General features: G+C 39.5%; 1 protein-coding gene across 1 annotated transcript in view; it reads right to left on the reverse strand.

Annotated features, from left to right (window-relative positions):
* The window catches only part of LOC139721290 (integrin alpha-8-like), a 92,122-nt gene that overhangs the window by 64,052 nt on the left and 303 nt on the right, over positions 1-27,767 (reverse strand). Inside the window, exon 2 of the mRNA XM_071632611.1 lies at positions 11,834-11,964. Coding sequence (XP_071488712.1) covers positions 11,834-11,964 — 131 coding nt within the window. The remainder of the gene's footprint in view (positions 1-11,833; positions 11,965-27,767) is intronic.

Raw genomic sequence — 27,767 nt, forward strand, 5'->3', positions numbered from 1 at the left:
GGGTATGAAGCTATAACTCATTGCCCACATGTTACAGAAAACCCCATTCAATTTGCTTTAGTGGTCAAAGAGAAATGAAGATTTTTGTAGAGCATGTCAGGAATCCCTTCCCTCCAAGTTCCAGTTCTGTGTATTGTATTTACACATTAATACGCAGTTCCAAAAGCATCCAAGTGCCAAACTTGGAAGAATCAGACTCATGACATGCTTTACAACAATCCACATTTCTCTGTGACCGCTTAACCAGATTGAATGGGGTTTTCAGCAAAATAGAGCTAAGATGTTATGTTTAAAGACCCTGAAGTAGCATTTAGATGGTTTAGTCATATTGTGTGTTATCAATGCAAAAATCCAATTGTAATTTTTTTGGGGGACATACTGTACTTTAGACTCTATCACAACAGTCCAGGGGTCCATTTCATGAAGTCGTCATATAAAAGTCTTAACATTAATCTCAGAATAGCCAAAGTCGCTCATACAAAATGTATGTAATTATGTAGAGAAGTAAAATCCATTTCATGAAGTCTCTCCTAAGTGTGTCTTATGAGCGAAAAGTTTTTCAAAACACTTTCATGAAATGGATCCCTGGTATAAACTCCAGTTGAATTTTATTTTTCTAAATCGTTATTAGAAAAGGACAATCTAAGACTGGTCCTATATCATCAAACACAAATAAATGAAAGTGTGTGTGTGGGGGGGGGGGGGGGGGATACACAAGCACACACAAGACTGAAGACTATAGTTACTCAAACAGCTCCAAACCAAAAAGTAAACATGTGGGACTACACACAATGATGAGTGGTATGAGCTCTTTTAAAAGGTAATATCATGATTACTCAGATTCTGAAATTCAAATACTACCCCAGGTATTTTATCTACAGTGTATTTCAGCCAGGATAATAGGATATTATGTAAACACACACTACACTAGTAGTCACATTACAAACATCGCTTCATTGCCAATCAATCTAATATGAATTTGAACTTACTCATTGTTCATACATACAACATACAACTCGGAAACTGTCAGTGGGCAGCTAGATTTCTCTTTCTTGATTGATGTTCATAGTTTAATAAAGGAACTTTATCACTTTCAATGACCAACTACTGTCATATCATGACAGAGTGGATGGTACTTGCTCTGAGAGTTATAGCCTGTGGAGGCAAGACTATTCCGATCTAATGATCAATGGAAACTGCTCAGTGTTATTTAGTTAGTTTGTCCATGAAGAGACTGCAAAATACAAGCTTCGCTTTTCAAAAACACATCTTCTCCTCAACTCTAATTCAATTTCATCTGCTTATGTGATGAGTATATTGTTAATTTCACATATTTTTCTTTGTTACTACATTGTATTGATATTGTGTTATTTTGTGGAAATGTTTTGCATTGTTGGGAATGAAATAAATAAAATGAAACAAAAAGACTTAAAGGTACTGTGAAACACAATATTTTCGTGGCATGAAATTTTCACGCATTGGAGCGTACGGCCTTTTTCGCGGCATGAATTTTCGTGAGTTGCCTCGAACATTCAATGCATATAGTGTAGACAAGAACTTTCATGTGCATTTTAATTTTGCAAATCTTGGCTCTCGAGAAATTCATCAAATTAAAATGCATGTGAACAATGTATTCCTCATTTTACAGTAGTATATTTGAAAGCGTAAGATAACATATTCCTAGCTTAGATGTTGTTTTCTTAACTCTTCTGCTCCCCTGCTGCATGTTTGTGCATGGTTTGTTTGTTTGCTTGTTTGTTTGTTTGTTTGTTTGTTTTACTATGGTTGGACACCTTAGAAAAAACAGCAATTTGCTGAGGGGCTATCCATCCCATGAGTGGTGAACAAATATATACAAATACAGAATAGCAAAAGCTGACATCTATGCAGTATGAAATAAGCTACAAATTTATTCATTGGGCAGGCAGGTAACAGGTTGCATACCTCTTGTATAATGTGTCTATTAACCATTCAATTTGATACATCAATGCAAAATAAGGCCTTGCTTGATATAAGACTACCTTCCCAATTGCCCACGGAACCTACATGGAGCTGGAAGTACAAAGGATATCCCTGGGCATTATAAGCAATGTTGAATAGACCTTTGTTCAGCAATGGGTTCAATTACAATGCCCATCCCTTTACTAAAGGTTCCCATGACAATTTCCTGACTTGTCCCAGGTTATTCCTAACCACATCCCCCCCCCCCAAAAAAAAAAATGTTACTGTCAATCATGCAAGCTGTATTCCAGGAATCCCGCCCCCCCCCCCCCCCAAAAAAGGGGGGTAATGAAAAATGAATGAATAAATGAACAAATAAATATGGACACACATACAGCATCAAAGAGTGTAGATAATCATTGGCAAATTCAAACTTTTCCAAAGGTGGGTACAGCAAGCTTTAAAATAGATGCCTACCACATGGAAAAAGAATCGCATGATCATAGCAATAGATTGTGAACGTGCTCAGAGTACTTCAGGCATTATCTTGACACTAAAAGAAAGTGTACCCAAACTTTCACTACCTAGGGCCTATATGTACGGAAAATTGTACAGCCTCTTTGTCAGAGTAGTCAGTCCATATTGAAATATTGGTGATTCGTGCACAGCTCCACAAGCTCTACCGACACTATCACGCAATGGTGGATAGTCACAAATTTGCCAGGTTGTAGGCCTATTTACACTGCCAAAGACACAATGTGAAATGTATCATCGCAATAGTGCACAGACTCTTGCAGCTAAAGACTGTTAAATCTTGGCTTTTTTTTCTCTCTCTCTCTCACTAGATTTCTTTCTTTCTTTCTGATTGAGGAATACACCCTGTGCATAGTGTACTACAGCACAATCAACCAACCAGTATCCAGGATCTCTCCTTGTCTGACGTACAAGTACAAGAGACATGAATACACTCAGTGTGTTCATGGAGCAATACAACATTGTAGCATGCGTTTGGTAATCCTACGAATTTCTAGGCAGGCATGGCAATATGGTACTGTGAACAAATGGATTCACACACTTTTCTAATATCACACGGTCATGTCGGAGTGCTTCAGTGCACACACTACGTCTTGCCATTTTAAAGATTTCATGCATAATTAGTGTGGGATTCTGGTATATTGGTTCTATCACAGAACAAATGCATATGACTTGAATAACCTTTCCTTCTCTTCCTTCTAGTCTTGTATCATTCAACTTCTCCGTCCAATATATATTCTGAAGAGATTCAGACTTTATGATAAAAACCATGAGCATAATCACTTCAGCCACATGGAGCAAATATATAGAGCTTGAATGAACATCGCGGAGGTCGCTAGGAGCATACCTTCTATTGTCAAACGGTGAAAACTGTCTCGCCTCCCCTTGATCATGATAGTAGGGACTTTTCGATTTGCATGTTGAGCCAGGCGTCACCCTGTTATGACGTAGTTTTTACGTACTGCGCATGCGCGAGTGTCGATCCAACTCGGTTGCACCACGCTCAACCCACCTTGCTATGACGTCACACTCCTCTCACGATAGACGAAAATCGTGCGAAAGAGCATGATGACTCTCGGGAAATACGTGCTCAGTTCACCTGTTTTCCTTTTTCTTTCAAGAGAATATTGATATTCTAATTACATGAAAGCTTATGGTCTTGATAAGTCACAGCAGCAGCGCTGACATACAGACTACAGCCTCTAGATCTGGTACCTACTTTATTTGCCAGCTTTCACTGTTTTGCACTTTGCAACTGCATACCGTAGTCCCACACATGCATTTACACGTAATACTGTACGCAAACAGATCTCGGTGATTTCCACAACCACTAGACATGTGCTAATAACATAATTGATATCTCCGCAACCAAGTAGGCCTACTTTTATGAGTTGTGCTATACATGAAATTAAAGTAGAAGAGTAAGGGAATAATGTCATGTCATTTTCCGAAAATTGTCCTCCCCCGACTTTCAGATCCTTTTGTTGTAGCGGGTCACATACATATATTATGCAAACAACAGCTCCATCTACATGTAGGCCCCCAGAATCCACCAAGTCAGATGACCTTATTGATGTGGCATTCAAATTACTGTTACTTCAAGAATCATTGTCTGAGTAAACTAATACTTTGGTCACCTTCATAGAGCCCAGTCTTCATCGCTGTATATCAGCTGCAACGCATGTACCTGGAAAGCTGATATTTCCCTTTGACATGTTTGGGAATATTACACGTACAGCAGCTACAGTGAGCTGTCAGGAAAAGCTGCCAGGTTCAGGCTGGCAGCAGTATCCAATTACTATTATGACTGGTTTGTTTTCGGTTTGTTTGCATTTTTCACAAATAGGTCAGAAAAATACCATTATGTATCAAATTCCAATAGTGACACAATCGAAGCTGGTTCAGTACAACACGAATGGTCCAAAACTGATGCAGCGAATCCAATATGACCATTATTTTGAATTTGATAACAGTACTGTACTCAGCATTGCTGTAATTCTTTCATGCATATCTGTGTCATAAACTCCTTTTCAGCACTGAATTTCTTTTACGTCAGACAAACAAAGGAACACCCCACCCCCATCTCCCCATTCCTATATTTACAAACTTGTATACTTTCCACTTATTCTTTTGGCATAAGTTTTCAATTTTATTCTTATTCACATGTTTGCTTATGTTTACAGGAGAGACACAAAGTGCATTCACATTGGTGGAGAAATACTGTGGTATTTCATGGTAATTTGCAATGTGTATTTCATATGGTAATTTGCAATGTGAATTCCATGCATAACAATACGAAATACATTGCAAAATACTGCAGTATTGATGATGGTAATTCATACTTCGCACAAAATATGCATGCAAGATTTAAGTGTGAATCATATATATCACTAAATACCACTGAATGTACAGCAGTGTATTTCTTGCATGACCCGACTCACTATTTCTCATAGGACTTAGGAGATGTTGTGCATGCATAGTGCTTAAAAGAAATACCAATCATATTTTGTGACTGAGAACTATTAATATGTAGGCCTAACAAGTAAATTACCACAGCATCTATTATCATCATGGTATTTTGCCAATGAGAATGGTGCAAACAAATTACTATGCCATTTAAGACCATGGTAATACAATGTGAATGCACCTACTGTGGTATCATGCACTGTTATACAATTATTGTTATCAGGTCTATTTGTTATATTGACCCATTGAAGAGTAGTCCCTACAATGTAGTATACTCAGGCAGGTGTCTATGGAAAATGAATCAATGTTATAGCAAAATCTGTTTGTCCTCGTCAGGTTGACTGGAGATACAAACAGCACTGTAGCATTTTCCACAGTATGTTACTGTATACGCCAATATTTTCGCTTACAGATATTTTTGTGAGTCACGGTATCAGTGGCATTTTCACGTGTTGTTAAATTCGCGATTGAGAGTAGGGTCTACTGCCAAGCCCGAGAAATACGTTCAAACACTTGCCAACGTACTCGTAACGTTTTTCCATTTGCATTGTGACTCCCAAACATGAAAATAGAAAAGACACAGCAGAAGATTTATAGAATGAAACAATTACGGCATTCACAAGTACTCAGCACCTACCAAATGTTGCAACAAATAGATGACGAAGTTTCAGAGCTGTGCTACACTGTAGCGCTAGCGAAAGTTTTATATGCATCCTATATACACGGCCCTATTGCTGGACACAAGTGTCGCGCTAGCTACACCTAGCTGTGCATGGCGTCTGCACGGCCCTGGGCACATGGCGTCTGGTCGGGCTACATGCATCCCTAGGCCTCACCCGTGTACCCAACCACGTCGAGCCGGTGTTCGTTCGCGTAGGGTAACGTAGCACGGAGATTGCACATTTTAATGCACGTTTAGCATCGTACTGCACTTCCACAAACGGTCGCACCGTAGCGTACATACTAGTAATAAAGTATGTGTACATACTGGCCGATGTAACAGCCGCATTCTGGTCCGGCCAGCATTGGATGCATTTTGTCATCAATTTGCACAAAAGTATGACGGGGTAATATTTTCGCGTGTATTTAATTTCGCGATCAGCCCGAAGCTCTCGAAATTCGCGAAAATAACAGTGTATACAGTACTACAAACCTCATTTTGTGCACTTGCCCACATGAACATTTAAAGCAAGTACTGTATCATATGGTAAACATTAAGTGCCCACTCATATCCCTTCCTCAACAGAGAGCTTTAGTTCGCCAGCTTGAAGTGGGCACTTGGATCTGAATCCCTTCAGTCATAGATTTAGCTGGTATATGTAAGTTGTATACAATGTTCTGTACATGACAATATTGAATGGTAGCTTTGAAGGTCAAAAAGCTGTTAACAGGGTAGCAAGACCTGCAAATACTGTATATCTGGTGACTTGATGTCCCCCTTTAATTCCTGGCCTCGACTTGTGCAAGTGAATCTGCACAACTGTTTCTTGCTTTGCATCTCCGTCCGCTAGGACTCTAGGAGGAATGAAAATCCAATAAAGGCTGGACAGCAATAGTAATTACATCTGATTAAACTGGACCTCAACTTCCCTCAATACGTCCCTGATGATGAACAAGAACAAAACATAACATGACATAATACCAGTACATTCACTTGAAAGAATGTGTTTGTTTGGGTGTGACACGGGGCCAAGCTTGCAAGTCCTGTTTCCTTCTCTCTGTGTGTGATAGCATACATATCAGACCCTTTCGCAACTTTTGTCTGCAAACTGTACTTATCAAGCAATGTGCCTGCGATTCCTGTGCCTGTGGGCAGAGATCAGTTCAAACGGAGGCCACATGAATTCAACATTAAAAGAAGAAAAAAAGAACAGCACAGGATGTTGTTGGTTTTGTTTTTTCTTGCTTCTTTGGGAGATTTGATCACAATGGTCATGGTTCATTGATTTCCTCTCTATTCATCCTTCTAAAATTATGGCATGCAGTCTTTCATTACCACGCATGACTGGGAAGCATGCAAAACAAATGTTCTTATCATTCGAAGGTATGTCTGACACAGGGATGCAAAGTTCAAAAAAAATTATGAGGGAGATTTTTCATGACTCGGTGTCTCTGTCAGCGAATGTGCACGCGAGCGAGGGTGTGGGAGGGGGTTTTCCCCCATGTGGCCTCCCACGGTAGGGAGATTTTTCAATTTTTAGCGACTATTTTTTTCACTTATTTTGACAGACAAAAGGAAAATATACCTTCAATTGCAACTATCACTTTAATCTTTTGAGCTATGCTCATTATTATAGGCCCAAGTTGCAGACTTGGCCCGATGCATGAGAAAAACGGGTGCCATGCGTGAGATCATGAGACGACCCCTAAATACATGAGTCTCACACAGAATGCGTAAGACTTGGTAGCTCTGCTGACAGTCACAAAGTATGGTACGATGCACATCCACATGTATTGTATTGTTGAATGTCTTTACAATGATATGTACAGGCTCTCATTTAACCTGCTGAAGACTAGTCCGGGGTGTACTTAGGCAGGTGTCTGTATGGGATATGTGTGTAATAGCAAAGTCAGAGGTCTGCAACAGGTCTAAGTTAAACTGTCCACCTGAGTGGAGATCAAATAGATATAATAGAAGAGCCTGAATCAAGGCTACATTGAGCCAGCCAGCAAGGTTACAGAGCTTTGCCCAGCAGCCTTAGTTCATAGGAACATAATTATCTGATATAATTTAATGTTGCAGCAATGACTCTTACTAGTCTCCCTTTCACATAAAAACTCTTCTTCATTTTTTTAGACTCATTTTGTGTCTCATCACATTTCATGAAAATCAAATAGAAGTCTGCAATGAACGCAAACTCAAGTCAAATCCCATTTCAGTGATTCGGTTTCTCAAATCACAGGTGCCCCAGCATGGTCTGGTTGTTTTCCAGTTGTGTTTTGCCAGCTTCTGGTGCACAATTTATGACGTCAAAACGATTTGACTGATTAAATCATGACAAGGACGCAGTGCTTAGCTTGACCTCGTATTCAATCTCGTATTAACAAGGTACACAGCAGCAGCACGAAGCATAGGATATCAATTTCACTTAGTGATGAGTGCGATTTTCTCTGTGAAGGTTGGTCTCAATGAATTTATACATAAGTAATGAATACCTGGTAGCTATGAAATGAAAAGGTTTTCTGAATGACAGCAATATAAGCATCAGACAGGTAAGGATATTATATACTCCATGCAAATCATAATCACTATGGTTTGTGTAAATCATTCTGTGTTGTGTCTTATCCCGCCGAGGACGAGTCCAGGGTATACTTGGGCAGGGGTCTATGGGAAATACGTGTTGTAGCAAAATCAGTCCATCCTAAACGGGTTAAACTGGAGGGGGCAACTAGAAATGGCAACATTGGACAGACACAATAACTAAGCACTCCTTCCTACTCTTCATATTCTTCTGCTCCAAGAATTACCACAATTTAATCAATCTACTTTTTTTTAGAGGCATGAAGGTCCTCTGTTTTTAAGAATATGTGTGAGTCTAAAAAGTACTCAGTAGTGAAAACAAAAGGTTTCTTTCAAAGAAATTTGATTACAACAATAATTTGATTGTTACTGAATTGTCTATTTTTAGGTTCAATGTTTTTATTACACAAGTATTCAATTAGTCACATATTCTGCTATACTATGCAATAGTGGTTGCTTCCAAAATGTCAATTATTACCTCCGCCAAGGGGGGAGGTTATGTTTTCGTTACCGTCGATTTGTTTGTTAGGTCGTTAGTTTGTTTGTCTGTGTGCAAAATAACTCAAAAAGTAGGGAACGGATTGGGATGAAACTTGCAGAAAAGGTTCAGAATGACACAAGTAAGAAATGATTAACTTTTGGTAGTGATCCGAGAATTTTGGGGGAATTTATTAAGGATTTTTGATATTTTGGCAAGTAGGGTCAATGAACTTGGGAGTTCAGGCTGCACGTATTTGAGGTTTGCATGCGCGCACTAAGGTGCGTGCTCTAGTTTCTGCTAGGCCGAGGCGCGCTGTGCAGCTGAGGGTTTATGACGTAACAAAGGCTTCTATATTGAGAAATCGGGCAATTTTTCAGCATGTACAGACCTATGGGTGGAAATCACTGATCTCTATGGAAGAGCCCAACGAGCTTTTCCCCATTGGTAGAGAGGAGAAAAAAATCTCTTCAGGAAGAGCAAGATCATCGGTGGAAAGTAACTGCTTGGCGGAGGTCTGCGCTCTCAGAGTGCTTTTCTAGTTTATACTGGCATCATTCAAGACTGTTTTTTAACAAAGGGAGATAAACAGACTGAGAGAAAGAGAGAGAAAGAAGAGAAAGGAAGAGAGAAATTGGCTGCCTTGAAGCTCTTATATGTAGCTCTTATGAACAACATCAGTTGTACCAGGGAGGTGGGACCACCTCACTGTTGTACTAAGGCTGCGTTCATGCGTAACTAGAATTGCGTTTCTAAACACGTTCAGTCGCTAAACGTGTTTAGTTGCGTTGCGTTCTTGTGATTTTTCCATTTAAACGCGTTTCAAAACGCCAATCTGAAATGCGGAAAAAAGGGCGTTTTGAATCATGATTCTGCCAGAATCACGATCGCAGAAACCGCATGAACGCAACCGTGATTTCAATCATGATTCTATGATGTCATTGTGCGCTGTGCGCATGCATGTCTTGCAAGGTGTCCCATCCACAGCTTCTTGCTCTGTTCGCGCGCTTGTGTACGTCTTATGAGTCGTGTGTTTCGGTACCATACTTGCACTTGTTTGTTTACATCAATACCATACACCGATTCTATGCTAGTATCTAACGTTAGCTGTTTAATATAATAATACATGTAATTACTCTCCGATTGAGTTGATAAAAACAATGGCTGCAGCGCTGTGTCTACCAAGGGAAACAATTGGAGAGACGAAGAATTAGGAATATTCCTCGATCTGTGGGTAGAGCCTGAATGCCACACCTTACTGGAAAGTATTCACCGAAATAAAAACGAAAAGGCCTATAATAAACTAACTGATCAGTTGGCATAAGGAGGTCTGGCTCGAGTTGCAGAGACAAGGTCAAACTGCGCAGTGCGCTGTGCAATGGCAAAGGATGAGCAGAGCCAGAATCAGCGTTGCGAAAGCCCGCATGAACGCTCTTCCGCCGAAACCGTGATTTGAAACGCCGTTTTGAATCATGATTCATGTTTCTGATTCTGGCTATGAAATTCGCATGAACACGGCCTATATCTCACATATTTGAGACACACTCTTCTGTGTGCATTATGTGCCATTTGAAATAGTTCATCAAAATTACAAGACCTATATTCTTGCCTTCTGAAACTCCCCATGATAACTCTAGGCCATTGTCTGATAATGACCTCTTCTTTCTTGTCTGAGAGGTAAAAGACAATTCAAGACCTGTTGACTGACAGCACCTCACTCCGCTATGCCAGGAATGCTGGTGACCCTTGCAGGTTGAAGGTCAAGTAGCTAACCAATGGGGGAATCAAACAACCCACTCTTGTGCCAAAGGATGAGCAGGAGGTCAGGGCATGACCAACTGCAAATTTTGACCAAGCCCAGCCCCCTCCCCACCTCTCCCCTCTCCCCTTCCCCTCCCCCCACGAACAAAAGACATTTGCAGTAACAAAATTATGTTGGTGATGCACTCAAATTTTGGCAAAGTGAAGGGGAATTTAACTGGCATCTGTATACAATTTTTTTTTCCTAGCACATAGGTCCCTATTTACCATTTTTAGCTGCATATCATAGATATTCATATATAGGCCAGGGGCCGCGGAACGTTTTTCAGTTTGGGGGGGCTGCGCAGCCCGGAGGGGAGGGGGTATCAAGGTCAACCCCCCCCCCCCATGGCGCAATTTGATGCATGTTTTCCGTCTTTTATCGACTAGAAACGGCCCCACTTGTTTAAGGTATAGCAGGATATTTTGGTGTGGATTATTATTGAACAATTTGCCTATAAAGTGGTAGCATATGAATAAACTTCTTGTATAAATTTATTGTTACAATTAATTTCATGAATGTTGTCTGTTAAGCAATCAAACAGAAAAGGCATGCTCACGAGAGTGTATGTACAAAAGGGATATTTCTCCTCCTACACGAAGGTGATTTTACATTTTCAGACCTGAAATTCAGCGATCTGGTGTAAACTTTTCGTGCAATACTGGGATTTTTTTCTAGCTCCCCCAGCCCCCCCCCCTAAAAAAATATTTATGGAAATAATTTAGATTTTTTCAGGAAAGTGCTAATACTAAATAGCAAAATCACGGCATTTAGCTCTTATTCCACGTGTGCATCATCTGTGTGTATGTACAAAGTCTAATGAGGTAGAGGGGGAGGGTGTGGGAGGGGGATACCCCCTCCCAATCGACGGAGCTTTTGCGTTTTTGAAATCAAGATAAAGCGATCTGAAGCACACTTTTTGTGAGAAATTCGGGTAATGTGATTTTCCCCCGACTTTTCCCCTTTCTTTCTTTTTTTTCTTTGATTTTTTTTTCACGATCAAAAAGTGTGGGGGGGCTACAGCCCCCCCAGCCCCCCCCCCCCCCCCCCCCCCCCCCGCTTCTGCGGCCCCTGTAGGCTACATTTCAATTATCATTTATGATTTAAAGAGTAGACTGTATGATTTAGATGTAATTCAACATATACATTTTGACAAAGGATAAAGTCAGATGCACTGAGTATTGATGTCTGACATAATAACATAGTAGATAAAAAATTAGGCAAATTTCAGAGAGAAACAGTAACATCAATATGAAATCAAGTGAAAGAATAGTTTCTATTCTACTTAAGATAAAATAGCAACAAATGCCAAGAACTATATAAAACCACCTGAGCAGCCAAGCTTGTAAAATTAGCTGGACACAAGACTCACCTTGGGGGTCAAAGGGAACCTCCTCGCAAGCACCTGGGCTACTTAGGGGTACCACAGGACACTTGAAGACGGCCCCACCATTATCCACACCAGCTACCTGGGTTTGTGCCTCCGGAGCCCCAACAAGCACCCTGCATGCAAGAGACAAGGAAGCAAAGACAGCATGGGAGTTATAATCCAGGTGAAAACATTTGCCAATTACTTAATTCTTCGGACACAAGACAACATATCCGCTCAATCTGAGACAATCCCTTAGTACAGGGATCCATCTCCCTTCATTTCACACAAAGGAATCTGAGATGATCCCTTCTTTCCATTTGAGACCATCCCTTGCCTTCATGAGCGACCAATCACTGACCGACTCTATGGAGGCAGGCAGCCATCTTTTCCATGGAGATAAACAAAAATGGGGGGGGGGGGGGGGGCATTCAGTGCAGTAGGGTGATGAATGTAGGGTGGATTTTGATGGATGAGAATATTAAAGCCAGGTACCAGTAACCATCCAAAAACAAAAGTCTTGATGGCTTAACCCAGCAAAGTCCAAGAAACCATATTTTTGTGGTTTGGTGCTGTAGCTTTTCCTTTATGTCATTCGAATTTATGATTTTTTCCCTTTTTCGTAACTAGTGTAGCAGTACATCCTATAGGGTTATTCCAAGTCACTTCATTTTGATATTCATCCAAACTCATGTTTGAGACTCAAATGTCCCTTATTTTGAGTACCATTCCTATCAAGAAATATGCCTGAAATATATTCAAAACTGGAAGCTTTAAATGAAAAATGTATTAATAGAATTTATTGCACTTTGAATTTCTTGCACTCTAGGGACAACTGAAGGCTAAACAGCCTCAACATTTTACTGTTTTTTTGAAAACTTTTATAGTTCAAATGCGTTATTGTACCAACAGTTTGAAAATCAAATACAGTTTCCACATTAATTGATATTCATATTACCAGTTCACATTCTTTTAAACACATTTTTGTATATTATTTCTAATCGTGATAGCAGCCAAGGTATAAATTTGAGCCATAATTCTGCTACAAGGTTTGACAAAGCAAACTCGTCAATTGCAAATGTGTCCATCAAACTGTCTATTAATCATCTGATTGGCAGATCATCTTCCCTAACCTTCTACCTCTCCCAGCAGGGGGTTCCCCATCTTTGACTGACATGACATCATTCTCTGTACTGACTTGACTCTCTCACCTCAAATGACCCATGACCTCAAGATAAGGTCAAGCAAACACAGGTGATACTGTGACCCAGTCTGGGTCATCCTCTTACACTCTGATTCTCTCATCTCTCTATCTAATGTATCATCTATCTTTTTATCCTCTATCAATTCTTCTGTCAATCCCTTTATCCTCACAATGCAGTAACCTACCTGTCTCTCCTTTCTTTTATTCATCCCTCCATGTCCCATCACTGGAGGCAACAGTAAACATATCAATCACAGTCCTCGTTCTCTCTATCGCATTCTTCTATGTCATGCACCTCTCTATCTCATTCCTACTCCATCCACCCTCTTCTCCCCCCCCCCCCCCCCCCACCCCCAGAAGGCAAATATAAACAGCCCTCTTGCAGTCAGGCCCAGGCGCAGAAAACTGCGCCTCCCACCAGGCGCAGAAAACGGCTACTTTGGGGTTATTCGCCCGAGCGCCGAGCAAGTGTGCCCGCTACAATCGATTCTCGTAGTTTCTACGAACAGTCGGTTCCATTGATACCGTCTGTGTGCCGGGCGCTCGTTACTGTTTCCTACATCTCTCTCCCTCCCACCCCACCCCCATCCTCCCAGCCTGTTCCAATGATGTGCAGTGCTCTACTGTATGCAAGACAGTCAAAGTGACAGGTCTTGAACGTCCTTAGAATAAAAAACACGATAGTATACCATGTATATTGCACTGTATCACCATCTATATCGAAATACGGCATTGCCGTCATAAGGCATATCACAGAGCCACACGCTCTCATACAAACAGACGCCATGCACAAAATAAAGATGTAGCTCTCACCACATTGACCATACTTAGCTCATTCATATTCAAAGAAATAGGCTAGTAAGAATGAAAAGTAGGAGTAATTGTGATTACCTTGCTGTTAAGCTGTATGCTGCCTTTGATTGCAAAATCATCTGCAAATAACTCTGATAACTTTGGTAAAACTATGGGATCTCTGGTATAACTCTGTCTCTCTAGAATCTCATCTAAAACTGCAGTGTAACAGCCTTCATACCCATCGCATAGCCCCTGCCTCTGTTCTTTGCCCATGATCAGTTCAACACCAGGGAGGTATAGGCCCCACAGAGATGTGAGGCTCTCACTTTCACAAAACGTTCTTTGTTTTAAACTGCTGCCCTATGTTTACATAACACCGATAAGAACCCAACCTGCCGGGGAGAGTACCAGGCAGAAGAGAGAGGGGGAAAGAGATGATGTGTTAAGACATGGGAGGTGGCTGTGCTGGGGGAGAGAAAGGGAAAGAGTGTCCCTATCAGCTGTTTAAGATAACAATTCTGTTACACTATTCAATTGCCTGTTGCGCAAGGCTAATAGGACAGCAAACCGTTGGTCATTCAAAAAACATTTACCTAATTATGTATTCCGACCAGAATTACTCCAGTTGTCAAGGTTGTTTTCCCATAGAAAGGATTCCTATGCAAGATTAGGTATTTGGCTTACTACAGGTGGAAAATCAGAAAAGTGTCAGGGTTCAAATTTTGCTACAAAATTAGTATCGATTTGGTGTCTTCATCACCAAAATTTTCCCCATGCCTTTTGCACTATGAGCATCGCGTTGCATGATGGGTATTGTCATTATAATATTCATGATAGCAGAATTCGGCTCTTTTCGACAGGCGCAGTTTTCTGCGCCTGTGCCTGACTGTCTTGTAATTGGATTGTTCAGGGCCCTTCAACCAACAGCCCTGGCTGGCTAATCTGTGCCTGATTCTGTTGACTGATTAATAGGTGATAGTGAGCCCAGGCCCCTCAACAGTATCAGGTTTGTTTGCCTAGGTGATGCAATAGAGGGGGCCCAGGCTGCACACTTTCTGCCCCCCCCCCCCCCAACCAAACACCAAAACAAGGCTGTGGGACTATTAGCTGATAACAGCCTTAGATTTCTCTCGAGTAATACAACTTCCAGCCATACAGAATGGCCCAAATTCATGAAGGTGGTTTAAATTTAGACCATGGTTTATGCAAATTTCTTCTGCATAAATGCACATGACAGATTGTATATATACCAACAGACGACCAACAATGACCGACACTCAAGGCTAAAAGGTATGCCTATTTTACGCTTATTTTAGTCCATGGTTTAAATTTAAACCATGGTCTAAATTTAAATCTCCTTTATGAATTTGGGCCGATAAGTGTCAGCCTGCGAGTCAGCCGCCTTCTGATCTACAATTAGCTATAGCACACCAAGAAAAATAATGACACTTTTACATTTATATGTGTCAATGGATGTCCTACTCACATTACAATGTATGACAAATATTGCATAAGACAATTTTACTTTCGTAACAACTTCACATTAATGGTCACCTATATTTGCCATAGTACACGATTTAATGAATACAGACCCAACCGCCCACGTGCGGGGAAAAAAAAATAAAAAAACAAAATTCTTCCACCTTGTTTGATTCAGTGAGATATATATAGAGAGATAGAAATGAATAAGATGTAAACAACATATTGCACCGCAAAAACATCAAAACTGCTATTTTTTGACATAAATGATATGCAGCAGATATCAAAACACTCATTCTGCATACATTTACGTTTTACTCTCGCTCAGTTGGCAAATGTCGTCCACTGAATATCGATCGAGCCCAACTTTCGCCACCGACCCCGCTGACCCCGTTGGAAGAGAGTGCGTCACGGCGTACACAAATTACGCCGCTCAATTTCCCTTCATACATATTTCATAAATGGCATATGGCCGAACTGATTTGTTTCAATGCCACGCAGTTAGTTACTCAAGATGTCGTCAGCACAGAACTCGAATCGGAAATGAAAAAAAGAAAGAAAACAAAAACCTACACTCGACATACACACAATGGGCACTGTGTTACATGCAATGTCATAGGCACTGCATTCATAAAGGCAGCGTTCACCTACTGTTTTGTGATTTATTCAACCTTTCGTGCATTATCATTATATTTTTTTTAAATTTCATTTATTGTTTTATTTTTATCATTTTTTATTTTCCCCCTTTTGGCTCATTCTCCTTAACCCACTGTAGACTAGTTGTGAGTATACTCGGGCAGTAATCTATGGGAAATGGGTGTTATAGCTACATGTAAATCAGTCCATCCTCAAAGGGTTAAATTAACCACCTACAGTACCATTAGATCTGGTGGGCGTGCAGCTTTCAACACATTTCACAAAAGTTTGCCTCAAAGGGACAACAGCTTGATAAAACCAATTTCCATCCTGGGCAGCGTCAACAATAATACAATAATAATAATGAATTCAGACATTTCTTGCCATTTTTGAAAACATAAGCAGGTGCGTTTCATCTGGAAACAACAAATCATATCGAGTTCATATTGCACTGAAATCATTGAAGCTAGAACAATATCAGCTTTACATCATATATTCTTCATAGTAGAAACACTTGAATTTTTACACAAATTCTAAACGTAAGAAAAAATATTGAATAAACCAAAGAAATAAAGGATAATAAAAAAATCACAAAAAAAATCACTCAGCGAAAATATAAAACTATTCCCTACATATACACTGTTTGTACATGTATTTCTGCTTTATGTATAATGCACACTAGCCACAAAACTGTGTTACAAAAACGTAATAAGCTGAAATCACTAAAAGCAGACATCTAGATGAAATCACTGTATCAGTGAACTGCAATTACTTCAAGAGCCATCAGTAAACTATGAAATTGACAATTTTTTAACCTTTATTGAGCTGAATTTGTGACAATACATGTTTTGCATCAACAACAGCAACAGAAGCAACAACAACAACAACAACAACAACAACACACAAGTAGAGTACTCAATGCTTAAATGAACAGTTTTGGTTGATAGTTTATGAAGTTAACATCTACAGGGTAAAATGCAAATAAACACAGCAGAAAGCAAATCAAAATACAGGAGGAAGGGCCCTTAATCCATACATTAATTCCTTCAAGTTCATTTACTTAAAGGTAAGGGAAAGAAAACTATTTCTATAATCAATAAAAAAACCTGGCAAAAAAAGCAAACAAATAATCTTACTGGCCTTGAATCAGGCACCTCATAAGATGCACTAACATTAATTCACTCGCTAGAATGGTGCATTTGCACACTTTCATAAATTCATTCATTCATTCATTCATTCATTCATTCATTCATTCATTCATTCATTCATTCATTCATTCATTCATTCATTTCCATTTCAGAACATCACATTTACAAACAAAAAAAAAAAATCAAAATACAATTGCTTTGGTACAATCTATACATTTTGAATGGAGGGATCACAAAAAGCACATAAGAGGCTTGTTGGAAATGATCCCCTACAAAAATCATGACATTTCAACTGAGCAATTATCAGACAAATTCAAATGATAACTAGAATTGATGAAAGCACATATGGTTTTCAACAGATTGCTCCATGATATGAAGCTGTGATGGGTTTAACTGGCTGCAAACTTCGATGGGTCATAACCGCCCACGAGTCAGATTCCAGTGAAAGTCATCCGTTCATTCCCATCACCATCATCTTAAAAAGGGGGCAAAGAAAACAGGTGTTTGCCGCCAAACTTGGTGTAGACCGGTATCCATTCTGACTCCACTACACAATGCAATGCCATCAGCACTCATTTTAGTGGATCTTGACTAATGACCCCCAATTTTCAACCAAAATATTTCTGTCTGGATCAAAATTTAACCTGAACTTGACCCCCTTTTCAAACCCAATTGTCCTCAAATCCCAGCATTCCATCTTTTCCCTGCCCCCCCCCCCCAAAAAAAAACATACCATTGAACAAAATGAATAAGAACAGCAACAAAAACTATGATAAGCTGCATTCTAGGCAGAGAATACAAGCTAATTATAGAAAAAAAAAACTAAAACCAAGAAAAGGGATGGGGGAATTCACACAATCATGGATCATAGCAAAAGAATTTGAGGTCATAACCTCTGGCAATCCTGAAAGAAAAAAAAAAGAAAGAAAGGAGGGTTGCCCTGAGTATTATTCATCTTGACGGTAGTCTAGATCTAAACTCTGTACCTCTTCGTCCTCCTAAAGTGTCTCAGGAGATATCAACATGAATTTTTGTATTAATGGAGCCAGTTATACATGACAATCCTTGTACTGTTTGAAGTGATAAGGCATGAGAATTTAACTTGTTGAGGACGGTTTGATTTTGCTACAACATGCATTTCCCATAGACACCTGCCCGAGTATATTTGGGACTCGCCCTCAACGGGTTATTATACATATGTTAGTCTGTGATTATTCAGCATTGCATGCAGACAGGACCTGCTGCCACCATTATTCATCATATCACATTGATTACAGTATCTGCAACTACATACAACAGCAGCAACTCCAGCTTTGGGAAGAAATTTATTCCATAGAACAGAAGTCACTTGCATCAAAACTTATCTTACAGGAAATCTTTTGTGCACATAGGAATTTCATCCTCTGTTTTTTTTTTTTGTTTTTTCTTTTGTTTTTTTTTGCTTTTGCTTTTGTTTATTTTCATTTTTTTTTTAATCAATAGTTAGATGCCTCGATGACAAAAGGGGTAAAAGTCATTACAGGGTCTGCTTGTGTAGACTACAGGTGCCAAGGAACCTGAAACACTAATAGTAAGTAATGAACGAAAATTTTAAACCTGACATTAGCCAAAATTTCGGGGAATCATTACACTATTTATACATACCTACATGAATACATAACTGGTATACACATATACATGCAAAATGACATGTCACTATTTGAATGGAGCATTAATGCCAAATAGTAAAAAATTGATAAAACCTACACACAAGTTGCTTGAATTCATTTTTTTTAGACTTTAATATTTACAGTAAGATCCCTGTCAACACTGTGAGCTATCCATCACCCAGCAATATGAGTGTTAAAGAAGTGAGTGTCTGAGTCATATCTTCTAATGATATTGTTTTAAAAAAATGGCAATTGAATCAATATCTTTTAAAATTTCTTTGAAAGCACATTTCGCATATATATTGGTTTATCTCTGTCTCTCTCTTTCCTTTTTTTGGGGGGGGGGGGGGGAAGGAGGGGAGGAGTTTGGGGTCAGGAGATGAAAGAAAACAATTTCTTCTTCTTCTTCTTCTTCTTCTTCTTCTTCTTCTTCTTCTTCTTCTTCTTCTTCTTCTTCTTTTCCTAACCCAATGGAATTCAAGATGTAATTCAATAACTGTCTTAAACTACTACAGTGTATGAAATCGCATAGTTTGTAATTTCATTTTTTTTTTTCTGTTTCACACACAAGAACAGGTAATCAGTCAAATATTATTTCAGTGATAATATATCTTTGACAGAAAAAAAATAAAGGTTAAGCACAGGCAAGCAGTGTGTATTCACAATATCAATCCATCCCTAACTAAAATCTGAAACTTCCATAAAGTTAAACTTCTCACAAGACCAATCACACAGCCACAGGCAATGGGTTGCACTGCTCTAACTCTCACACTTACATCATACATTCCACAACACAGTCTTTACTCTTAGCTTAGTGCACATGATGGGCAAAAGAGCTAGGCAGCCGTATTTCCATGTGATGCTTGATTCTCCACATCTGGCATTTGCACAAAGCATGATGTCAGAAATCATCATATCCAAATACCGCCAACGAACGAATACCACAAAATTCATGTGCACTGGACGGCATTTTATCTTTTTTCTTTCCTTGTCCTTTCATCCATTTTTTTTTTCTCTCTCTCTCTCTCGTTTCCTTTGCACAAAGACATGCTTTCTTTCGGGTAAACTGACCCATTTCGGATTCGTGGTCCGGAATTACTCCAAAGTCACGTCCAGAAAATCACAACCAATTTTCTCTTAGTTTTGGGTTACAACAGCAATACGCACTGAGTCCCAGTTCTCCGACAAAGAAGCAAGGAGTCGGAGGAAGGAAAAAAGTTTGAACATGAGATGGACAAAGAGAGAAAGAAAGAGAGAAAGAGAGAGAGAAAGAGTGAGATTAGTAGTAGTAGTAGCAGCAGTAGCAGTGATAGTAGTAGTAGAAGTAGTAGTAGTAGAAGTAGCAGTAGTGGTAGTAGAAATAGTAGTAATAGCAGTAGTGGAAATAGTACAGTGGTGGTAGTAGTAGTAGTAGTAGTAGTAGTAGTCATAGCAGCAGTACTAGTAGTAGTAGTATTAGTGGTGGTAGTAGTAAAAGTAGCAGTGACATTAGTAGTAGTAGTTGTAGTAGTAGTAGTAGTAGCAGCAGCAGCAGCAGTAGTAGCAGTAGTAGTAATAATAGTAGTGACAGCAACAGCAGCAGTAGGAATAGTGACACCAGTGGTAGTAGTAGAAGCAAGCAGCAGCAGTATTAGTCAGTAGTGTCAGTAGTAGTCAGTAGTGTCAGTAGTAGTAGTAGCAGTAGCAGTAGCAGTAGCAGTTTAACAGTTTCTTTGAGTAAGTATCTTGGAAGACAATGTCATACATGTCATTTCAACCTAGAAATATTTATTCATCAAAGATGAAAATATAGAATTGTATCAGTGGTTATGCAGGGATGTTGAGAAGGGGATGGAGATTAAAACAGGTATAAGGAGGTGGAGGAAGAAGAGGATGAGGAAGTTGTGGATTGTAGTCCCTTTTCTCCTCCTCCCCGACACCACCTTGAGATGGGCTTTATATCACCAGACTCCTCCTCATCTCAAGATGCCGGCATCCTGGATGACACGTCATCAAAACCTCCTTCATCTCATCAAGAGGTTGGTTTATGGATCCGCCTCTTGAGCTGAAAACACTCAACTGGGGAAGGTGGGTGGTGGTGGTGGTGGGGGGGGGGGGTCATTGAGAGAGAGAGAGAGAGAAAGAGAAAGAGAAATAGAGGAAGAGGGAGAGAGATAGAGAGGGAGAGAGGCAATTCTATTTCAATATATTTCCATCCATCTTTTCCTGTCGACCCACAACTTGACGACGATGACGTACCGTTTTGCTGCCTCAAAGCACACAATACCACTGCCAGTCCCTCTCGACCCCCCCCCCCCCCCCCCCATTCCTAGCCAATTCTCCCATGGGCACAAAAAAGTTAAAAGGCAATGTGCCTGAACCCAACACCTGACTTCTGCTCAGAGGTCGCTCGCTCCAAAAGCTTGAAGTTCAAAACTCCACAAAGGAAGGCCTGTGTTTTGATAATCCCTCTGGTTCTCTTGACAAAACTTTCTCTCTCGTTCTTCTGTTCCTCAAACACTCTACCTCCCCCCCCCCCCCCACCAATTGGTAAGTCACCATGAAGATAATAACAAAGTTGAAGATTAGGATACCGTTGTAACATGCTCCTCTTTCCCACCTTTGACTTACAAACTTGGATTTGTGCTGTTTTTCTTCAGCATCGATTACAGCAAAATCTTTCCTGCCGTATTTTGGTTAAGAAGTGACCGTTTCACGCTTGCTGTAGAATCTCGGGTGACATGAGAAGGCTGGTATTCAAAACCTCCGAGCCGGAATTCTTCCGGTTTCGCCAATTTTACCATCTGTAGCAGAGCACAGGTAACTCTGGTTACATTTGAACCGAAGGGGAAAAAAAAAGGGGGGGGGTAAGGGAGGGACTGATCATGCAATAGCATTTATTAATCAGCAATGAGGGGTAAATGGCTGCTGTTCAATTTCTGATGGATTCTGACTAGAGCTAACAGAGCCGTCTGTGGTTTAATGCATATTTTATGAGTGACTCTAACCACAAATGGGTGATTGCTTTCAAGTTGAAGTTGTTGTTGTTTTTTTCTTTCTTGTGATAAAGAGAAAGTGAAGTACATCATCTTAGCAAAGTCGTTTACCTGAATGCTTCTACACCAATTACTAAGAAAAGAAAAATCAGATATTGACAAAGAGATCAACAGGAATAGAAAAACAAATCCCAATATTAAAACTGGTATTTACTTATTCATTTACAACTACTGCAAAGCACTGATGCAGGTGGATACATTAATGTAGAATAAAGTGAATGCAAGAAGTTGACTTTGAACCTTGCATTTGCATCGTATACAGAAAAAAAAAAAATGGTCCCCCTTTTTATTGTGCTTGGATATGATTGCTAGCATTGTGTATGGTGGATGGCAATGGATGTGAGGGGGAACAATTTGGCTTGGGAATCTTGAATTTGGACCTAAGGAAATTTAAGACATACACACTGGTAATAAATACTCTGCCCCACTATGTTTAAAAACCTGTTACTCGTAAGGGGGGGAGGGGCTATTAACCATAATGTTGGTAGGGTGCAAATGTCATAAAAGTTTGTAAAGTCTTGAGTGTGCTTATGACTTTGCCTTGAGTGTGCTTAGTAGTCTGTGTTTCCCTCCTATCATTGCATCAATGAACAGCTCTAAAACTCTGGCTGTTTTAGCTATATGTATATCCAAAACCTGAACCTTTATCTATTCATTCCCCCCCCCCCTCCCCCAATATGACCAATATAAATGTACAAATTGTTCAAGGGTCTATTCCTGTGAGGCTCTGGAATATGTATAAACATCTTCTCAAAAGTTTCAGCCAACCATTGTACAAGACGAGGTCTAACTAAAATCGTCTTCATCTTCATGAACAAATCAGTTTGCTAACTACATTATGTACCTACTCACTTAGGACACCATTTGTGTATGTATATGACATTTACAGAAAAACCATCCCCCCTGTGGAACGCGTGGATTCTATTATGTCAGTCAGAATATACAAGGGGACAACAATTTTCTTGGCGGGGACAGAAAATTGTCGTCTTGACTGCGCGATGCACAATGCCTGGGTTTCCTCTCCTCACATGCCCCGAAGGTGTGGAAAGGAAAAGAGTCTGGCGCAATGTTGACGTTGGATGGGGGGTAAACAAGGGGTGGGGATTAACAGTCTATGGGGGTCATTAGGGGTTTACACAGGGGATCTAAATGGGGACAAGTGGAACAGTTAGATGCTAATCCCATTCCAGGGGTGTCTGAAAAGCAGAAGGGGTGAGCTACACTCTTTGCTGTTTAACCGATGCTGCACCATGGACTTAGGAGAGTCTGCATATCACTATGGTGTTTTCTGTACCAGTCAACAATCAAAGCACACACAGGGTTATCTGATAATAAGCATGGATGTAGACACAGCTTTTTCTTCAATTTAGCATCAGTTTTTGTTTTAATGACTACTGACAAATACATGTTATTCTTTGCTATCTATATATCATTCCTTCAAATGCATGCCGAATTTATACTTTTTGTACATTCTGTTGGAAGAAGTGACAATAAAACCTTTGAATTGAATTGAATTGAATATTTTAGAATGATTGTATTTTTTATATATACTGTAATTGCAAATGTTATTACGTGATGGTATTCATGTTGGAAATGAAATTAGATGAAAATGAAATTATTTTGATGACAATACAATATGAGGAAAACCATAAATTTTCATACTTTTCTTGTTTGAGTCTAACAAAATTACTATTCATTGTAAAATACCAATGAACCTAATGAAAAAGCAATGCTCACGAATTATAGATATATCAATGAAAATCCAATCACTAATGACATGATGAATGCCATTACCTGAACAATTCTACTGAGAGTAGTCCCTCGGTAAAGCAGGTATGTTTGGTTATTTCTGAAATTTGAATCTAAATCAGATATATATGATAATTCCTCAGGAAATGAAGATCACAGACATCTAGGCATACAAGCACAACTCACTTATCATTCGAAAGACATACAGGTACACATGCTCAAAATAAATCTACAATGAATATATATATATCAATGACTAAATCCCACTTTATCATTAAGTTCACTCTAGGAATCATTCTTCCGTGGAGAAGGTCAAAGGTTATCCAACTTATAGGATAGTTTTGTCTGTCGATCTTCAATCATTATACATTTTTGGGGTTACAGTGGGCACAAGTACAAAATCAGTACTACCCAGAATATCACTATGAATAGGGATACGTTTCTCACTTTTACACAATAACATTTCAAGTATTTGATTACAAAAAAAAGAACACCAACAACAGAACAAGCAAAAAGGAAACATGATATTTCAAGGTTTTAAAGATGTACAACTTTTTTTTTTTTGCATGGTTTCCTCCTTTGAGCCATGACTTGACACAATTTTCTAGTCGGAGTGATGTATGTTCTTAGTGTACCGACAAAATCTTTGAATCCCCTCATCCATTGTCAAATAAAGGTAAGAGCATCTTTTTGTCTTTCCCTTGTGGATGCAACAATGGAAGACTGCAAAAGAACGACAGTCTCGCGAACAAAGCGCGGCCAGCTCCCGAGACGGCGTCTTCATTTCCCACAAGGTCGGGCAACGCATTAGACAAATTGCACGGCATCCGCACTGTGGAAGGTGCAGCGGCGAAGTATGTCTTCAGAGATGGACGGTTAGCAGCACTACCATGGTAACCAACAAAACATTGTTTGTTTGTTCGTTTGTTAGTTTTTTTTTTCTCGTTCTTGCGCATTTCAAGTTAGATAGCAAACCAAGATTTCATTTCAAGACACACATTAGTCTATGGAGAGTTCAGTATTTCTCGAGCATTTTTGAAAGAAAAAAAAGACATAATAAAAGAATGGGCACAGAAATATTGGAATAATCTTTACTCAAGACTGATGTACAAGGTTACTGTGAACACAGAAAAGCAGTGTTTAGAAATTAGAATGCTCAGATATTTGATAACATACCCTATAATCTTTCTGCTGGAAATAGAAAAAATAAATGAATGAATGAAAAAAAAAATCATATTTATCTATACTTTCTACCTATCTATTCAGAATCATATGTGCATACATCATGTATGCAGCAAGCTTTGAAAATGAAAAACAAAAGCAAAGGCAGAAACAACAACAGCATGATTTGATTTTGATTTGATTTGATTTGAATTCAATTTCATTCTGTGTTCACAAAAGTATGAAACAAACATAACTGAGTTATCATTGCAACTGATTGACAAATTGCCCTACGTTGTTGACGTACAATTGTAAATAAGCACTGAATTGATCAGTGTTTTAATAGTAGCCATAATAAAAAATCATGGGCATATACATACTCGAGCAGGATTTGAACCTACGACCTCCTGATCTCCTGACAGGCATCATCTCCACTAGACCACCGATCAATTCAGTAGACCACTGATCAATTCAGTGCTTATTTACGTCGATGTAGGGCAATTTGTTAATCAGTTGCAATGAAAACATTTGGACGGAAGAATTTCATGAATTTGAACCACCGAGTTAGTTCAATAGTTTATTCAATAGTAAATTCAATAGTACAGTTACAATGATTATTATGATCATGACTGTACAGTACCATTTTTGTCCATGATACCAAGTTTGAGAATGAAGAGCAGTCACCAAAAAGTCACTTTCTGGGGCGATTAGTCACAAACTTCTTCTGACAGCTCCCTCCGCGGATCGCCCCCTGGATGAACTCCTACCACCCTCAACAACCTCATCCCCGGCATTGGTATTCACAAACGTCCATCTTTAGTTTAATGGCCATCTCCGCATCAATAATGGATGGGGTTATCTATGTCTGCCGATTTCTCCAAGGATCCAATCTGTAACGTCTGTATATGGCTTTCATGTATCACCACTTACTTGTGGAGGGGGGGGGGGGTGGGGCTTCACATTAGTAGCATAAACTCATGTGATCCATATTTCTATCATACTGCCACTGTACTGCTTAACTCTATCTGTGCCATGGTGTAAATCCCCTGTGCAACACATATCAATTCTGAGATGGCGAGCACTTGTTGAAAATGTGTGTGTGTGTGTGTGTGTGTGTGTGTGTGTGTGTGTGTGTTTTAAGCCATGTGACTTTACATAGAAGCATTCATGATGGAAATTTAGTACGCCACAGACGAGAAGACTGCTAGCTTTATGTTGTGATGTCAGTTTTTATGTGGCTATGACCTTTCATGTAGTGCGTCATATTGCAACTCATCGATCAGTTCGTAAGCTGTTGTGCATTTGAGCAAAGTATGCATGGTTGACGAGCCGACAATTGCATCGGGTGTACAAACATGTCAGACTAAGATTTAAAGATGCTCTTTTACAATGTCAGGGGCAGCAGAACATTTCTTCTTTTTATTTGAAGGTTAGGGGTTGTGGGTCGATTGAATCCAAAAGGGATTAGGTAATCTCTATAGATTAACAATTAGTTTCCAGACATCAGTGTCTATTGACATACAAATCAGAGTAAGGGTTAAGGAATAGCAAAGGTACCAAAACAAATACAAATTGCTGGTCCGTTACTGAGTGTAAAGACCAAACATGACAATGATTTTCATACACTTTGTAAATTAAATCCACAGCACAACTTTCCATTTCATTACAAAACAACTATTTAAGGAAAAAACAAAACCACATACCGGTATATTCCACAACACAGACTACTATGAGCATATTGTCCAAAAAAAAACAACCTTTATCTCACTAAGGATTTTGGAAAGAAGAACTGCCCAATATTTTTCGTTCCATATGTGACCCGCTACAACAAAATGGTCCTAAAGTCGCGCACGGTCGAAGCCGTGAAAATCGAGTTTGAAGTCAGAGCATCAAAATTGGTCAAAACTTACGATTTTCTGAATTTGACATATTATTAGAATCAGACATGTCTTCTATCATCTTTTGAAATTTTGAAGCAAAATGATGGAAGGAAAGACTAAAAAATAGCGTTTTTCTGGGCCATGTTTTTTTGGCGTTTCAACGAAGCAGAAACTGGTTCGAACATTTGGAGTGAGCGCCACACATAGGCTCCGCCCCTAACAATGACTAGAGTGATCTCATTGGTCAGTTTGCTGCTTGCCGCTAACCGAAGCGTGAAGCTCGCACACTGCCCAGTCGACTGGTACGTGCTGGTGGGGTGCGCTATGCCCAGCCACTTCTCCTGGCCTCCTGGTCTCTGATTAGTCGGTGAGGAGACCGTCGACGCTGTGTTTGAATGAACATTTCGGGGGTTGCTAGGGCTTACCTTCTATTGTCCGGAGGTGAATACTGACTTGCGTGTCCCTTGATCGTGATTGCGTCGCAAGGAGAACTTTTAGGGCGCTTTTCTCGAAACAGTGATTTCCCAGACGTCTCGACATGCTCTTTTTTAAACATCGATATCTCCGCAGCCGATTATTTTTATAAGATGTGTTATATATCAATTTAAAGCAGAAGGATTAGGGAATTGTGTCATGCAATTTTCAAATAATCGACCTCGCCCGACTTTAAGATCATTTTGTTGTAGCGGGTCACATATGCCTCCATTCTTGTGCATTAGTTTAGCAAGGTCAAAGAGGCTTACTGTCACTAAATAACAAAATCTGCATCATATTTTTTTGTCTCTGTTACCTTTCACAACAGATACAGAGAATATCATATTCAGGAGGGTATAAAATGTAAAATACATGTCTTTATTATTCCACTGTAATAACACTATGTGTCATACATCAAGTCTAGAAATTGAATTGAAAAAATTAAATTGGATCTTTTACCCTCATCATTAACTCCCCTTTGATCATACCTTGCATACAGCAGTGGAAATATACTACATAAAGTGTGCATATAATTCCTCTTTTCCCCATTTCAATCTTTCTTTATTTCTTTTTTTTCCCCTCCTTAATTTGAACTCCCAGGGAAAATATCTCTTGAAACGAAAAAAGGAGAAATGAAAACTGCACCCTGGCATTTCTGACTGCATTACTATATCCCTTTAAGCATTCCTCCAATCAAACCGATTCAATCACAAACGTCCAAATCTGT

This window comes from Diadema antillarum, unplaced genomic scaffold (genome assembly GCF_040938485.1).
Source record: "Diadema antillarum isolate AM-2024a unplaced genomic scaffold, OU_Dant_1.0 scf00000141, whole genome shotgun sequence".
NCBI lineage: Eukaryota > Metazoa > Echinodermata > Echinoidea > Diadematoida > Diadematidae > Diadema > Diadema antillarum.